General features: G+C 38.1%; 2 protein-coding genes across 7 annotated transcripts in view; both read right to left on the reverse strand.

The window, feature by feature from the left end:
* Positions 1-311: 311 nt before the first annotated feature.
* On the reverse strand, positions 312-8,646 carry esrrd (estrogen-related receptor delta). The gene is made up of 6 exons (XM_043264970.1): positions 8,417-8,646; positions 7,478-7,857; positions 5,701-5,817; positions 4,744-4,854; positions 4,141-4,572; positions 312-2,036 (listed from the first exon to the last, which is right to left on the reverse strand). Exons 1-6 carry the CDS (start codon positions 8,470-8,472, stop codon positions 1,792-1,794), a joined length of 1,341 nt encoding a protein of 446 aa, XP_043120905.1. The 5' UTR covers positions 8,473-8,646; the 3' UTR covers positions 312-1,791.
* A 5,012-nt stretch (positions 8,647-13,658) lies between these two features.
* Positions 13,659-18,436, reverse strand: part of LOC122362797 (latent-transforming growth factor beta-binding protein 4) — a 64,114-nt gene continuing 59,336 nt past the window's right edge. For 4 of the 6 annotated variants that reach the window (XM_043264357.1, XM_043264358.1, XM_043264354.1 and 1 more), the window contains 7 exons: positions 18,395-18,436; positions 18,156-18,299; positions 16,994-17,146; positions 16,004-16,286; positions 15,584-15,834; positions 14,444-14,593; positions 13,659-14,367 (listed from right to left, as the gene is read on the reverse strand). The exon at positions 18,395-18,436 is cut by the window's right edge and continues 87 nt beyond it. In XM_043264357.1, coding sequence (XP_043120292.1) covers positions 14,231-14,367; positions 14,444-14,593; positions 15,584-15,834; positions 16,004-16,286; positions 16,994-17,146; positions 18,156-18,299; positions 18,395-18,436 — 1,160 coding nt within the window. In that variant the 3' untranslated portion in view covers positions 13,659-14,230. Of the gene's footprint in view, positions 14,368-14,443; positions 14,594-15,583; positions 15,835-15,969; positions 16,287-16,993; positions 17,147-18,155; positions 18,300-18,394 lie in introns of those variants that run through there. The other 2 variants (XM_043264355.1, XM_043264359.1) reach the window with 2 other exon arrangements.

Consider the following 18,436-nt stretch of genomic DNA (forward strand, 5'->3'; position numbering starts at 1 on the left):
TATTAATATATTTTTTAATATAAGTTGTTGCTGATTAAAAGCAAAAAAATGGAATATAATTTATTAATTGTTATAGACTATATTATAATTTTTTATATATATATATATATATATATATATATATATATATATATATATATATATATATATATATATATATATTTATATTATATATAAAAAGAATTCTAACATGATTTAAGTTTTCATTATCTACATAATATTTCAATAAAGTATTCACACACACACACACACACAGTTATTTGTCCTAGAACAATGCATTTTTAAAGTTTTTTCATTTATCAGAAAAAAAAAAACACTGGAAAATTCCCAAAAAAATAATTTATTTTCATATAAATAACAGCAGATAGGTGGCATTTGTAATAAATGACACAATAAATAAAAAGGCATGTTGCTCAGTAGCTTGGCCGTGTGCTGCAGACTATCCGTGTTGCTGTTTATGATGCTGAACCTCTCTGCGTCTTCAATAGTGACCGAATTCCCAAATCTAGACCGACAACCTCTACAGAATAAAAAAAATCAAAAACCTTGATATATCACGTAAATCTAAAAAAAAACAACCAAATGCTTCTAAACTATCGCTGACACCGTATCAAATGGTCATCTCCGTATAAATCAAATAAATAGTAAAAGAGTGAGACGGAGAGTGATATGAACCTCCCGTCTTTTAGCTGCCAGACTGGTTTAGCTGCGATAAAGCGTGGCTTTGGACACGAGTGCCCTGATTTCATGTAGAGTTTGAGCTGCTCTAGTAAGACCCCTTAAGCGGCGCCGGCCCACCTGCAGGCCTCGTGGCGCTCTCGTTTTTGTCGTCTTTTTCACATACTTGAAAATTATTTTCCATAAAATACATTTTGCTGGAAAGATCTGCGTCTCGGGATTCAATATTTTGCGACAGAAGTAATAGAATGGTAATATCAGGGTAATAAATTAGTTATTAGCTAATTACTTAATAATTAGCTGACACTATTAGTTAATGGTATTGGATATTAAAAAGGAATGGAAGATGGTTTAGACATTTGTGACCAGAAAAATGCCTAAAAAATGATTTTTTGGGATGGCTGTTTGTAGCATAGCGCCTTAAAATCTCACAGGAACTTCATTTTTTTAATATCAACTTCAAATTTGGAACATAACTTATTTAGACATAAGGCTTTGAATTTATATATCAATTTTAGATCGAAAAATAGTTTGGTAATTATTTATTAGGTCACACTTTATATCAGGTGGCCGGAACTACTATGTACTTACATGAAAAAATTAAGTACGATGTACTTATTATGTTCATGTTGCATCAAAAAACACATTGCTTCTATTAAGATCGTATATGGGTAGATTAGGAGCGGGTTTGGTGGTATGGGTAGGTTTAAGGGTAGGTTAAGGTGTAAGGGATGGGTCGCAATGTAATTAAAAATAATGTAATTACAGTAATTAATTACAGATGACATACATCAATGTAAAAACATGTACACAATAAGTGCATTGTATCAAATTATTAATTTAAATGTAAGTATTAGTTAAGGCCACCTAAAATAAAGTGGGACCATTTATTTTATCTATAATAAAAAATGTGGTACGGTGCATTTTCTTTGCAGTAATTTCAACTTTTTGAAACGATTCCACTTCCGCAACAGTCTGCAGATTACCTTCGTCTTTTAAAATCAAATAAAATAAAAAGTCCAAACTTTTTGGATGAGTTTGGATAGTGCACTTTAACGTCTATGTTCACAAATGGGGGCGACACTTAAGGGGTTGAAGCGCCTGGGTCCTGCTCTAGATCTTGGCGTCCAGCATCTCCAGGAAGAGTTTGTGCATGGGCACGTGTCCGTCCGTGTGCAGCCGGCCGAAGCAGCGCACGGCTCTGAGCGCCGTCTGTCTCAGCAGCGGGAGCGTCATGAGCAGGCGTCCGGCGCGGTGGGCTTCGGACGGACGCTGGCTGCTCTCGTAGTCCTGCAGGGCCTCGTGGAGCCCGTCCTGGAAGCGCTGCACCGCCTCGGCGCCCTCCACGTTCTCTGCGTCTGAAAGAAAGCGTCGGCGAGGTCACTAGAGGCCCGGAAACGCTGAAAAAACCAAACTCGATTCTGGAAAGTAGGCTCATTCTCCTCAGTTGAGTTGGGCGGTAGCATTTTTAGCGTAGCTTAGCATAGATCATTGAATCCGATTAGACCAGAAGCATCGGAAGAGTTTGGATATTTCTCCTATTTAAAACGTGACTCTTCGTGTACCAATGACATCATTACGCCTGTTGCGGTCACGGTACGGCAGCGAAGCTCCTTGATTATTACTCCGAAATGAGGGTACGGATCAAATCGGCCTCGAAAACCGCAACTTTTCATTTTCCGTCGGGCTTGGTACGTGACGTAGCTACAGAAGAGTCGCGTTTTAAATAGGAAAAATATCCAAAACTGGGTCTAGGGAATGAGTCTAGTTTCCAAAAAGTGGATTTAAATCAGTGTTTGTGAGCTTTTAAGTGGCACCTAGTGACAAAAAAAAAAAAATAGCATTTTCATTCAGAACCAAGTGGGCTATTAGCTAACATGCTAATATTGCGGGGTTGGAGGATGGCGTAGTTCCTTTAATATTACTAATAAATCACTCCACGTTCAGACAAGCGATCATATTTTTCATTTAGTCATTTAACAGAACAAAATGTCAGGTCCCAGTTCTCTGTGTGTCCTACTTTCTGTTCCTCTGATAATATTGTCTTCAGGTGTGTCTCATTCATTTAGTCAATTATCTTGTGTATTTATTCTCTGTGTGTTTCAGGTCAGTGTGTCCGATCGCCGTCGTTCATACGTGTGGTTTTTGTTCCGCTTGCAACTATATTTGTTTATTTCGTGTGTAGAAGTTTAAAAGACCATTCATGTTATATTCTCGTCCAGCGCTCCTCTTAAACCGCACCGTGACACGAAACCAGTTATAAGTGTCATTTTCTTTTTTGGAAATTAAGATTTATAGATTAATAAATAAGCACCTGATGTATGGTTTGTTAAGATAGGACGATATTTGGCCGAGATACTATATGAAAATCTGAGTGTGCAAAAAAAACTTAATTGCCTTTAAAGTTGTACAAGTGAAGTCCATATTATTAATTTAAAAAAAATTTACATTTTGATATCTTAACATCCTAATTATTTCTGGCATAAAAAAAAAAAAAAGTAATTAAAATAAGTGACAAAAAAAAAAAAAATATATATATATATATATATATATATATATATATATATATATATATATATATATATATATATATATATATATATATATATAATTATATTATTATTTTTATTATTTTTATTTATTTATTTATTTATTTTTATTTTTTTTTTAAACACTTAATGCATTAAGCCACTTATAACTCATAACGGTTTATTAATTTGTTCTTTTTCTAGCATAGTTTTAATGCATTAAGTGTTTTTTCACAGAACGTCCTTGTTGGTGTTAATGGGCCCATCTGCTCATGCTCCGGAGGTTTTCTGTGTCAAGTGTAAAAACGTTATTTTTCTCGTGATGCCCCGCGGTCAGGGACGGATGTATTGATCCGTGCTCCGGACTGCTCTTTTCATATTGATTAGTTTTTCTTGGCCAGAGAGTCTTGCAATGGGAACTAAAATAAAGCTGAATGAACTCCTATCCAACAAACCACATATAGATAGAGTTTAGGCATCGATACAAGCATACGTGTTGATTGTTTTGCTCTCCTGATCCATAATTAATTAACATAAAACCTGTTCTCACACACACACACACACTGCGGTAAAAAAGTGCTCACATGCTACTAAATTTAGGTCGCTGATAATCTTTTCCTTTAAAGCCTTTGCTTCAGTGCTTGAGATTCATTTTGTATAATAATAGACTGTATTTGTAATAAGTTTTTATGCAACAATCTCTCAGTTTATAACTTATATATATATATATATATATATATATATATATATATATATATATATATATATATATATATATACATATATATATATATATATATATATATATATATTTTTTTTATTATTATTTTTTTTTTTTTTTACTAATACTACTTTGAGAGGGTTACATTAATGATAAATGCATTTTTTGATCAAGCTCACACTTGAAGTTTAGGAGTTTTATTGACATGTGTACCTGAGTTGGCGAGAGCCATGGCTTTGAGGGTGAGCAGCTCCTCCTGGCTGAGGCCCATCTGCTGGTATTTGGAGGTCAGGTGTCTCAGAGCAGCGTAGAGGTCCAGCAGTCCCGCGGCTCGGCACTGGCTCTCGTTCAGTCGCAGGTTCTCTGCAAACTGCAGCTCGTCGGCCGAACCCTGAGACCTCCAAACCACGTTCAGCACCAGCGTCTCCATCCAGCCGCTCTGGAGCAGCGCCATCTGATCCACCAGAGCGAGGCCCGAGAAGCCCGGTATGTGTTTGGCCCAGCCGATCATGACCAGCAGCTCCCGGTTCAGAAGGTCACATAAGGTCAGCAGCGTTTTAAGGTCACCGTCGGGGGTCGCGGGGTCGGGGGCGGCCCTCAGAGGAGCCGGTTCAGATACCAGGAGCTGAGAGATCACTTTGTTTCCTGGAAAAGGAAAAGATGGGGATGTTTTATTGGTGATGTTAAACCGTTAATCAGGTTAAATCCTCAACCGCTCGTAATCCACTGACGACACTTTCTAACGCTCGGGTCCGTTTTATTAATATTGAACGAAGGCTGTGTGTGTGTGTGTGTGTGTGTGTGTGTGAGACTCACGGATCGGTTTGCTGGGATGAGCGTAAGGTGTTTTGGTGAAAAGAGAGAGCGCTGAATCCACTCTGCGCTTGTACTTCTGTCGGCCTCCTCTCACACGGTCCATACGCACACCTGCACACACACACACACACACACACACACACACACACACACACACACACACACACACTAAATAAACATGCCTTGTTCTTACTGCTGAAGCGCACTAGCGTTCACTCATAAAAGCTTCACTTCAAATAATAGTAAATCATTATGACTTATTGTAACATACCAAGTCTCGACAATGACATCAAAACTATGAGATCAAGTCAAAATGATGTCATTTACATTACATTTAGTCATTTAGCAGACACTTTTATCCAAAGAGACTCAAGGAGCAATTAAAATCGATAAGAGCAATACGACAAGAGCAATACGATAAATGATGAAATACAAGTATAAAAGTCACTTCACAATTCGAAACCAATGAGATCGAGTTGGAATTGTGACAGGAAATCAGAAATAAGAGACCAAAAGTCAAAATTAGGACTATAGCAAAGTTATAAGATTTAAAAATTATTTTTTGGCATTTTATCTCATCGTTTTGACCTTCTATGTCATCATTTTGAATCGTATCTCGTAATCCTGACTGCTTGTCATAATTCATCTCATAATTATCATTCAATTTCAGCCTTAATTGTGAATTTTCATGGCATAATTCTTAAGACATAATTTAGACGTTTAAAGCCATAAAATCACAATTATGTCATAATTACGACATTTAAAGTCATAATACCATGATCTTCTGTCAAGTAGTGAGGCTTACAGATTAATCACTCTAACAAATGCATTGCTTCTTATCATACGTTTCTAAAGAAAAGCGAAATCGATCGGTATTAAAAGGTCTTTTTGGATCCCACTGCAGCCACGTACGGACACATTATTTTAGCCAGCACCTCGAGATGAAGTAAAGCTCACCCTCTCTCATCATGCCGGCACGCAGGCACTTCTGGAAACGACATGCTTGGCATGATTTCCTCCGTCTCTTCGTGATCTCGCAGTCGTTGACCACCGGACAGCTGTACTCGATGTTTCCTGAAAAACAAAAACTTACTTCACCCCTTCCTTTTCAGCTCAGAACAGTTGCGGCGATGCATCTATCATACGTTTAATCGCACATAAAGTCCCGTGCTTCACAAGCTGAGCTTTCACACAGAAATCCATAGGAGCCCAGACAGAGTTCAACTATTGATTCGCCTCGTAATTTAATAATCGCGGCGAGGGACAGAAAGTCGTAGCTTTCCCAGAGGCCAGAGTATTGACGGATGTTCATGCCCGGAGAAGCCGGTCGATCCTGGGATTTCCACCGTTACCGTCCATCGATAGATTTGTCTGAAAGGCGACGCTGAACAAGACTCTGCAGGACGAGAGCGTGCATTATGCGATTGAACACTTCATCAATATATTGACGTGTTAACACACACTTGTGCTCTGTCTGCCCAAGGCCAAAGCCAATAAAAACACTCCGTCTGCATCCATCAGAAACCTTTAGAAAACTCCCATATATATATATATATTCACAACAACACAGCATATATCGGTCACATATTTAGACTCTTTGTCTTTCTTTGTGACCTACTTTCTGTCTTTGGTTAATTGTCTCATGCTGTTCAGGTGTGTTCAGTCAATCATGTCATTTACTTTGTGCTTTATAAGTTCCTGTTTGCTTCAGGTCGGGTCGTCCGTTCTCGTCTACGAATGCGTGCGGTTATCGCTTTATTTGCTCTTTCGTGGAAGATTAAAAGCATTGAAAGTTATATTCTTGTCACACCGTGGCGATATCACAGACAGATTATATTTGATGCATTTGCTCTGAATATATTTTCCAAGAGGCAACAATTCTGATTTTACAATTGTGTTTTATTAAAAGCACATATTACAACAAAAAACAAATGCTACAGCGATTCCTAATTAATATTTGCCATTTTATCTCAGCTCTACGGTTCATCAAATAATAATGATAGCTGGATTTTGATCGGGTATTTTATAAACGCCGATCCAAATACTCGAAACCAAGCTGATTGTAACGACGAGGTGTTTTGATTAAAGCGCAGCACACTGAGTCTTCACACACAAATCAATGTCAGACAGATAGTTAAGTCGTGTCATATTGATCGCTGACTTCATTAACAGAAAAATGCTCCCACTCACTTAAACGCTGGTTTTCATTGTTAAGTCACTAATATGTGACCGGACCGCAAAAAACAGCCCTAAGAGTTTGCATTATTGAAAAGCATGCAACATCTGAAAGCCGAATAAATATGTTTTTACGGATAGGATATTTGGCTGAGATACCAATTCAATTTCGCAATTTAAAAATCTGGAATCTGAGGGTGCAAAAAAAAAAAATATATATATATATATTGAGAAGTTACACGAAGTTCGTAGCAATGCATATTATTAATCAATATGATTTTTTTTTTGCATAAAACAAAAATGTGATTTTGACCCAATGCATTGTTGGTTATTGCTATAAATATATATGCTACTTATAAGCAGTTTTGTGGTCCTGGGTCATATGCTGAGAAAATCAGTCATTTCTTTAAAAATGCAAACGCACATCATTCTTTTGTCCAATGACTTCATAGTAAAATTCAAGTAAATATGTATAAGCAAAAAGTTTGAAACGATTCAATACAGTCTAGTATGTATGTATTATTAATAATTCAACTTTCATTAATAAGTGCACGGTTACCTTGAATGGTTCTTTTGAAGAAGGCCTTGCAGGCCTCGCACGACGCGACGCCGTAGTGATACCCGGACGCGAAGTCTCCGCACACCAGGCACAGGCGCTTGGGCCCCGGGTTCAGGGACGCGATGTAGTCGCAGCCGAGCAGGGAGTCCGTGTGCCCGACGGGCTGGAAGAGAGCCGCGGCGCTGCTGCTGGAGATCGAGCTGGAGCTGACCGGGGAGTCGGGGTTCAGGGACGGGTTCCCGGAGAAGACGCTGTAGCCGCTGCTGTCCGACGCGCTGCCGGGGCTGAACGGGGTCGCGCTGCCGTCCAGGCCGAGCGAGGGGCTCAGCGGGGCGGCTTTGAGCGGCGCGTCGGTCGGGGACGGAGGCTCATCGGAGAGGCTGGAGATGCGAGAAGTGTCGCACTCGTCAGTCACGAGAGGCAAAAGTCATGCCATCAGGCTTTTTAACAGATAGCAGACTCTTCGTCTTTTTAATGCTTTTTAATAAAAAAATAATTTTAGGTTACAAAAATGCAACATCTGCCAAATTTGTCAGCTTTGAGAGCGAAATATTGCACATCTTCAAACATTCAAAATCAGACGCTGTACTTTTAAAGACGAGCTCAAAAGGTCACGCATAGTGCATTGCACATTTATGCTACATAACTAAGAGTAAAACATTATTTACATGTTTGCAATGACATGCAGCCTTCGGACAGACTTGTGCGATCACGTTACACACCGCACACGTTTCAGTTAAAACCGTAAACCGAAGCTTCGTTACAGGCATTGTGAGTCAAATCGAAGAGTTTCAAAAATTACACAAAAAGTTAATTTTACACTCAAAAAAAGCTGTGCCTGACATATAACACACATGGCAACGCTTTCTGCAGAGCTTAGGTATAACAAGTCATGTATAAAAAGGCATTTGAAGTTGTAAGAGTAACGGTCCTGCTTACTTGTGCTGGTTTAGAAACTGGAAGTTCTCACTCAGGCAAAACTCCTTGAGGTCCATCCCTAGTGTTCCCCAGGGACTGTGTGTGATGAAGGGAACGGAGCTCACACTGAGCAGGAGCTGCAGAGCGTCAGGTTTATGTAAGTGATGCACGGCGGTGGGCGGGTCTAATCTAATCCAGATGCATGCTGATTAAAACCCTATCGATGAGCTCTCATAACCGACAGGTCAAGTCCTCAAAAACGACAACACACGGGCAGGCCCACTACGAATCAGTCATTTCCTAAAGCAGCGGTTTTAAAGGATGCGTTCTTATGGGCTCCGGTGCACGGCGAAACTTGCGTAGGGTCATTGACTCGCCCCATTTCCACCCATTTTTACTCCATTTTCCACAGTGACTGAGGCTATTTGTTGTGTGTAAATAAATTTAAAGACATTCTTTATCTGCTTTTGGCTGCGAACACCAACAAAACACTCCCGACACTTCAAATCTGCTTCATTTCCTTGTTGCTGCCTACGGTGTTGACGCTCAAAACAGACTCCAATTTGAGTTGACTCTGTACTGGAACTACAGGATCTCTGAGTTGAATTTCAGTGTAAAGTCAGGGAATATTAGAGTTAATGCTAATTCTAATTAAGATGCTACACTAAATCCCATTAAGTGATGTCTTACATTATTATTAGCACATAGCAATAATAACTCATTTGTTAGTATTAGTTAACTAACGATAAGCAGCGCATTTTGTATCTAGATGACACATAAGTGTGAAGTAATGAATTTAAAGGGGTGCAAACATCAAAGCCTTTATGCAAACAGCTATTGGTGGCCAGCGCAAACTGATAAACAGGTGTTTTTTTCGCTCGTTAAAAATTAGCATCCGGCCGCATTCTGGATTAATTGTAAAGGTTTGATAGAACTGGCTGGAGGACCGTTAAGAGAGCACTGCAAGAGACCAGCCTAGATATTCTTGAAGCTGAGATGAGTGTCATCAGCATAGAAGTGATACGGAAAAAGTCATGTTTCTGAATGACGGAGCCTAGCGATGCTGTGTAGACGGAGAAGAGAAGTGGTCCGAGCTCTGAGCCCTGAGGAACCTCGCACAAGACACCTTGAAGGACCTATCTGAGATGAATTATTCATAATTCACAGTGCATTAACAAAAGTCAACGGATGCACCTCTTGGTTTTAAAATCGGACCACTACATGTTGAAATTAATATTAGCAAATATGTACAAATACTCAGCATTGTCAGTAAAATGTTTTTATTTTTATCTTTTCTGTTTAGAATAGTGATATTGTTGTGTTTTGTGATTTATTTATTTTTGTAGTTCATTTGTAGTTTATTTTAGTGCATCTAGGTAAGCTAAATGAAACTGAGAAAAGTAGATCTTTTTTTTTACTTTATAATGTTATATTTTATTATTTTATTTTACAAATATATATATATATATAAATATATATACACATATAAATATATATACACATATAAATATATATATATATATATATAAAATATATATATATACACATATAAATATATATATATATATATATATATATATATATATATAAAAAATATATATATATATATATATATATATATATATATATATATATATATATATATATATATATACATACATAAAAATTTATGTGTAATATTTTTGGTTTTAGTTGACTACAGTAACCCTAACTGACGCAGCCAGGTCGTTTCTACAAAAATAAACCTCAGCGTAAATTCTGCTAAAGCTGAAGCTTTCAGATGCGGGTGTATTTGGTCGTGGTCAGATCGGGAGCTCGGCTGAGGATGTTCAGTCAGTAGGTCAGGATTTGTGCAGATGCAGGATTACACGATGCCTCCATGATGCCTGAAAAGTGCTGAGGCTGGGTATTTAGCTGCACACTTTGTACTCCAGTGACCTACTATGAGAATCATAAACCTGTCTGTCTCACACAATGTGATGCAATGCTCATGTCTGCGTACCCTTATCGCACGTGGCACTTTGTTATGAAGAGAGATACATTTTCTGACAGTCATTACTACACGTAAATATACAAATGACTCGGCGCAAATGATTATCATCACGATTACAGTGAAAAGTTGAAAGATTCAGGCGTTTGTGTACAGCTTGACTCTCATGTTCATGCTTCAATGAAAGAAAAACATCTGAACGTCTGTGCATAGAGTCACATGATCAATGTAGTGGCCTAGAAAGTAAAAAAAACTCATTGTATTTAAATGGTAAAATGAATAAATCGAACTGCCCAAAAGCGATATATGTAGCCTTTTGATATAATCCCTTAAATCTATATATTTGTATAATTTATCCATCCTGCAATACTTCATTCTGGTTAATTGCAACATTCAGCAATCAGATATTTCTAAATCATGATCACTGTACACGGCAACAATGCATAGCTGATTATTCATTTGGGCTCCCGTACGTGTTTGCAGGGTTGTTATCGTTAAGTAATAATAAAAGGTAATTGTTTAGCGTAATGATGTACTAAAATGACTCAAACTAATTATAAAACAATTATAAAGACGACAAACAAAAAATAATAATTTGAAATGAAATGAGCTTTAATTAAAGTACAATTTAAAAAAAAACTAACATTTCTCATTTTATTTTAACGTAAAATACCAAAAAATGAATAAAACTATATATATTTATATTTAAAAAACACATTTACCTTACAAAAGGGCAAACAAATCCTCTTAAAATTAATTCATGTAAAAAAAGCACGTTGTTTTGGATTTTTGGTGATACACTGGGCGACTTTTTGAGCAATTTTGTTTGGCCACTTTTCAATTGTGAACGGGTAACAAAGTTCAATCTGGCTAATTCAGGTCAGTCTTGGGCCCTGTATCTCACCTGGTTGCCCAGCAACGTTGTTCAAAAAGTTGTATCATCAGCTGCAAAATATGAACAAAAACTCTCCAGAGTATCTCGGCTACACTCAGCACTGCATAGCTTATGTATAGCATGAATTACGAGTCACATAAAATAAGAGGGGTCGTGTAGTCATTATTAGTAAACAAGACAGAACACGAGACCTAAGCAGCAGCACGTCATCCGTTTACATAATCATTACTGTTCTTTTCAGCGTTTTCCACAAAAGTGTCCTCACTATAGGACTGGAGTTATACTGTGGTGTGACGAGGATTAGAGCGCTTCCTAGAAATATGGGCCACTGGGCTGTGAGATGTTGACCTGGTTTTGGGGCGTGAGGTGATGACCCTGTTTTGGAGTGTTACGGAACACTGACCCATTTCTGACCCAGCGCAGGTGAGAGGATTAGTGTCTAGGCCGGCCAGGAACACCTGTCTCGTTCCCCGCAGGCCTTAATCCAGGAGAGGCCTCCTCAGCAACAAATTCAGACGATTCGCGTTGGTATTGTTCAGTGAGAGTGACATGAGAGCCATCCAGAGCGCATGCGAGATCAGGCGCGCACACACACACACACGCGCACGCACACACACACACACACACACACACACACACTCTCCATCAGCACAGACACGCACGGCAGGGTCAAATTTCACCAAATATCAGGAAATTAGTCATATATAAAATTAAAAGTCTACAATTTTTGGTCTCTTTTCTGCATGCAGACATTTTATGCACAAATGTGAGAAAATAAAATCACGTACAACGCGGTTTTGTTTTTGAATGCATCGCTTATGCGATCTCATATCCCACTTTTTGAAAATGTACGCTCATTCAAATAAATATTAATCTAATACGAATGCAAAAGTCAGTGGATATATATACACTACTGTGCAAAATGTTTTTAAAGAAGCCTTTTTTTTGTCCGCTAAGGCCGCATTTATTTGATCAAAAACACTGCATTTCAAAACTATTATTTTCTGCGTGGAAAAAAATGGTCAAATGAATCTGGATTTCCGTTACTCCAGTCTTCGGAGTTATTTTAATACGCCGATTCGCTGAGCATTTCGGATTATTATCAATGTCGTGCCGATCAATATATTTGCGGAAACTGACACTTTCGAAAATATGAAAAAACGTTTCAGATGTAACTGTACATAACGGTACTTTTTGTAGCAAATAATGAAAAAAAATGTGTCTGGAAAAGATTATTTGAACCGCCATTAGTTATGCACGCGTGTGCATGTGTGCTAATATATATAACGACTCACACGTTTCTTCTAAAACGACCCCTGCTCGTGTGAATCAACCGGTGGAAACTTAACCGAATCCGAGAACTTTGACCTAAAACTCCACCATAAACACTCAGCAGCCAATTCCAGTCTGGCACGGCCGTGTTTGTGTGTTTGCGAGCGAGTGAGTCATTCGCACCCGTGCCAGTCCAGTTCAGGCCGTGTTTAACCTCAACACACTCCGGCACTGTCAACAAAGGAGGATCAGAGGAAGTTTACGGGGAAAACTGAAATCCCAACACCAGCCGCAATGGAGTGAAAGCTGATATTCCGCTGCTCGCTGCAATCCACCCAAGTACATTACGAGCGAAGTGAACCCGTTAATCGGCTTGGCTGAGTGATGTGGGCGGATTGGCCTATAAAAGGACTTATGAGCTGGATTCATATCAACACTAGGCACATTAAGAGCACGCAGAGATAAGCTGGTTACACGCCTTCTCAAACGAAGCACGAGAGAGAGAGAGAGAGAGAGAGAGAGGCTCGTCAACGGACAGACACTCGGTGATCGGTGGGGACGTGTGCAAATATATTTCCAGACGACACAGAAGATATCAAAAAACGTACACATAGAAAAAAAAAACATGTGACAAACATCTGAGATGTCTCAAAATGTACAATAGCAGTTCAAGGCCGCGTTTTCCCCGCAAATACAGTGCATTTTGTGTTACGTGACGCGGGGCTTTCTGACAGAGGAGAGCTTTTACAGCATCAAATAGCAACGTGGTGAAATTCTGACATACGACAAAAATACATATATATATATATATATATATATATATATAGTGTACGTGGATTTGCCTTCATGGATGTGGGTACATAAATATGAAATCTGAGTAAAAACACGACTTTCTAGTGTATGCAGTTTCAGTAGATATTTATGACAGACATTCAAGCTCATCTGGCCTGCATTTAAATATATATATATATAAATTCATGTACTTTTTCATATACATATATATGTATATGTTAGTGCTGCAGAACAGTTTGTGTATATATGTGTATACTGTGTATATTTATTATGTGTATATATATATATATATATATATATAAAGACTTACACATACAGCATACAGTATATATTTTAAAGTATGTCTATATTCATATAATTTATATATAAATATATAACGTATTTTTCCTAAATATATACATGCATGCGTGTGTATTTATATATAAATATGAACACATATATTACATCCACTGAAACTTTTTTATGAATTTTTTTGATTTAACTAATCACTACTCAGCGTTTGTTCTTATATATAATGCATTATAAAAATAAGATACGGCTAGAATTTGTGTCTTATAACGCAGCTCGTAATGCATCCCATTAAAATGCATCATCATGTAACTATTCACTGAACACACCTTTTAGAAAGTATAACGCATGAAAAACAAACCTTCAGATATTACAATGCATTTCGACTTTGGTTACGATTATTTATGTGAAGCTATAATGCATTACAACATGCATCGAAAATACTTTTATAATGCATTATACATCGAGGCCCGAGCGATTACAACGGCACGTAAAGCTTCAGTATCGGACTTTTGGATACACACAGTATCGTCACGAAATCAACAATTTACAGCAACGTGGTGGAGATGATCAGCGAGTCTCTGAAGGCAGTCCTCGATCAAGCTGGGATGCAGTGGTTGGGTGTCCGGGACAGGATGAAGCCCCTGAGACACACACACCTGTACGAGCCCTCGGTGTTCACGCAGCGAGCGTTGACGCAGTCCAGCGTGTCTTCGTCGTCACACTCGTCCACATCTGCAGGAGGCAAACACACGCAGCGTTACCGGCGCGACCGATCCGGAGCGGAGGAGCGGGGAGAAGAGAGGGATACCTGCGCACGTCATGCTAGCGATGTCCAGCTGATAGCCGTCGTAGCAGTCGCACGTGTAGCCTTCCTCCACGCGAATACAGCGGCCGTTGTCGCAGCCGTGGACGATGCCACACTCTTCTGAACTCAGGCTGCCGTATGACTCGTATCTCCCTAAAACACACACACAGGACTGCATAAGACTAAAATATGATGCATTTAGTTATGCTGAATGCGCACTTGCAGTGTCCTTAAAATGATACCCTAAAAAGTTGCATAGATAAATAAGCTGGATTAAAGAAAGAAGTGTTGGCTATTGTACTAAAGCACAAGTACTTATTTTTTAGTGCATTATTTACGACCACGTTGCAACTCAATTAAGATTTAACCATATTTTAAAGACCGCAGAAGTAATTATGAAATGACAATTAAATATGTACTCATTTAAGATCAGCGACATTTTTATTCATTTAATTAATTAGACAATTAAATATTACACAAAATGTATTGCAATAAAAATCATTTCCAAAGCCATTACATTAAATTAAATTCAATTAAAATTAAAAATAATAAAATAAAAATGTCCCCAAATATATACAAAAACATTTAAGATGCAAAAATGCATAATTAAACCAAATCTATTACTGATATTAATATTGAAGTTAAATGCAAAAATTAAATGCTGATTGCTGAATTACATTTAGATCATCTCAGGTTGCATCAGATTTTTTAATTTAATTTTATTTATTCATTTTGAGTCATTGAGCATTATAAACAATCATATGCAATGCTGTTGAGCTTATGAATGTAATGGCCAAGTTTTGTTTGCATCATAAACAACACAAATAAAATGCGAACAGTAAATATGACTATTAATAAGAACTGTTTGATCTCTTTTTAATATCAGTCTTTAAATGCAAGGTATTTAAAAAGGTACACTTGCATTGGTTCCACATTAGTGCAGGTTGTCTTCAACACAATTAAAGTGCATGCTGGTTTTTTCTAATTTAGACTCGATATATGTTTATTATTCTATACCATTAGGCTCTTTATTAATCACATAAACATGTAAATGTATTTGTACTATATCAGGCACAAAATAAATGTATTTCAAATACACTTTAGTATTTTTTTCACTAGGGTAGTCTTTAATTTCAGACTCACGCTCGTAGACTCGTCGTGGTCCCTCCCGTCTGTCAGGAAACATTGGGAATGGGGGCGGGGCTCTCCATGACTCCTCCCCCTCGCTGTACGGGGAGTTTTCCGGAAGGGGAGCCAAGCTGAGCGGGGCCCCGTTCGGACGGGACGGCAGGGGTCGTGCATCAAACGTCTGCTCACCGCGAGGATCCGGGATACCGAAGGGAGGGCCAGGGGCCGTTTCGTAATCCTCCTCCTCCTCATAGTAACGACCTCCGCTGGAAATGAATCGAGGTTATTACAGTTTTTGCTCACAATTTTCAAAACATTTGCCTTATTTAAAAAAACACAAATATTTGGAATCGACAACTCAAAGGAGTTTGCAGTTTTAGCGTCTAAGCATTGGAAAAGACCTGCGGCAGTGTATTGTTGGATTGAGCCGCTCACCCCGGGGCCGGCTGCCTGTAGGGGCCGTCTGGGAGCCCGTAGGAGCCGGGCGGTCTGCCTCTCAGCCCGGATCGCCGTCCTCCTCCTGTCACAGAGCTGTAGTCGTCGTAGTCGGGGGATATGTAGTCGGGGCGTCCCGGCAGGGCCGCGGGGTACTCTGGGGGGCTGTACGGCGGCCGGTACCCTCCTCTTCCAGGCAGGGGCCCGGGCCCGAAGCGCTCGTCGTAGTAACGAGGAGAGTAAGGAGGAGGACCGAACTCATTGCACAGAGCCTCATAGGCCTCTGCTCACGAGTCAGACAGAGAAACTCAATGAGCTGGGTAACGTTTGACTTAATTTTATTAGAACGATGGCAAACGAAGAAACTAAAACAACTAAAAACGACATAAAATATACTTAAGTGGGATGTAATGTAATGTTACGGACACTTAACTGCCTTTTATTCACAATTAAATGATGCATTGCAGTTTAAAAGCAATTAGTTGAACTTTAGAGGGTTTTTTGACCCACCTTGGTAGGATTTCAGTAAATGTTTATATGTAATTTCATTATGAGTCCTGTCTTTGAAATGGTAAAACATGTTGCCGAATGTACTGGCAAGAGTTAAAATACAATTGCATGCAATTTCTGTCTAAACTTGTATTTATTAAATATATTTGCAATTGTATATTTGCAATTAAGTTGGTGCAATCAGATCTAATAAATCAATAAATATAATCTTCCGATGCCTGTGTGATTTATTAAATAGGTCAGTTTGAGTTGTTTTGAATTTAAAAGGCGTCAGATGCAACCCAAATGCACTCAAGCGTGTAATGTATGGATTTTAGAAGGTGATATTGTTATATAATAATAATAATTATAGCTTGATTATCTCCTATATGGTGCATAAAGTGTCCGACATCAAATAGCGCACAAATACACAAATCGGGACGCACTGAGAATCCAGATCTCAGTGTGTGTGTGTGTGTGTGTGTGTGTGTGTGTGTGTACCTTCATCTTTGAGGGGGCAGAGGGCACACTGCAGACCCCAGGCGTCTCCATACAAACAGCAGCACTCAGTGAAGGTCAGCTGAGATCCTAACAGAGGACTCTGACACACCAGACTAGCCGTGACGTGACGCCAACAGAAATTCAAGTTCTCATCTGAGAAAGACAGACGGACAACAAGCTTTAAAGAGCTCCTGAAGTTGTCATTTTATACATCACAACTTTTCTTTTTCCATTCTTAACGGTACAGTTCACCAAAAAATGCAAGTCTGTCATCACTCATGTCCTTCAGAAGGTTTCATTTATCTTCAAAACACAAATGAAGGTATTTTTGAACAAACGTTCGCGAGAGGTTTATTCTCGCATATCTGATTAGATGTAAATTGTGTTAGTGTTAGTGAACATGGGAACAATGGAGGGGATTCAAAATATGTTTATTGAAAACAAATCATTGAAATAAATAATTTAATCTTAAAATGTATCTAAATATGCTAAAAACAAACAAAAAAACACTCAAAATATACTAAAAATGTCAATCAAAAATATAAAAACATAAAAAAAATTATAAAATCAAAAATCTCTTTAAACTGAAAATACACCTTTAAAAAGAATTGCTTTACATATAATTTCTATAAATATATGTAATAGTTGTATATACTTCTAGTAGCAAAATAATATATAATTTCATTATCATGGGGACAGAAGTGCTTATTGAAATAAAAATAAGTTATTCTTTAAAAAATGAAAGACCTGACATATACTGAAATTTGTACAAAAATAGAATTAAAATTAAATATTATATATATATATATATATATATATATATATATATATGCCATTATTTTAGAAATTATTTTAAGCAAAAATAAAATAAATAAAATCTTTAAATTGAAACATAATTTATATGACTGTATGTATGTGTGCATATATATATATATATATATATATATATATATATATATATATATATATATATATATATATATAGCATTACCTAAAACTTTTGCACAGTATGTTTGCAATATGTATATGTATGTGTGTGTGTGTATGTATGTATATGTATATATATATATATATGTATATGTATATATGTATATGTTTGTGTGCATGTAAAAATAAAGTAATATTTATTTATTTGATATTTATTTGGGTGTGTATCTCTGACCCTCAGCGAGGCCGCTTGCGTTGACACAGTTGCGCTGCGTGTCGTCCAGCACTAGAGGGGGCTCACACGTACAGTAAAACGTCCCCAGTGTATTGACACACTGACCGCCAGAGCAGGTCTCCTCACTCTCACACTCATTATTATCTGCAGGGAGACACACACACACACACACACACACACATCAGTCCTCTGAGCTGACGTCTATCCCAGCTGACGTCTATGGTGTGGTGAGGGCTGACCGATGCACTTCAGCAGATGCGTGTCGTAGTAGAAGCCGCTGG

The sequence above is a fragment of the Puntigrus tetrazona genome, chromosome 18 (assembly GCF_018831695.1).
Source record: "Puntigrus tetrazona isolate hp1 chromosome 18, ASM1883169v1, whole genome shotgun sequence".
Taxonomy (NCBI): Eukaryota; Metazoa; Chordata; class Actinopteri; order Cypriniformes; family Cyprinidae; genus Puntigrus; species Puntigrus tetrazona.

Excerpts from the sequence above, each read along its gene's own strand:
- esrrd (XM_043264970.1), bottom strand. The coding sequence starts at position 8,472 with ATGGACCTCAAGGAGTTTTGCCTGAGTGAGAACTTCCAGTTTCTAAAC. Across the intron at positions 5,818-7,477 it reads CTTCAAAAGAACCATTCAAG|GAAACATCGAGTACAGCTGT; the intron begins GTAACCGTGCAC and ends TTTGTTTTTCAG. Across the intron at positions 2,037-4,140 it reads CATGGCTCTCGCCAACTCAG|ACGCAGAGAACGTGGAGGGC; the intron begins GTACACATGTCA and ends GCTTTCTTTCAG.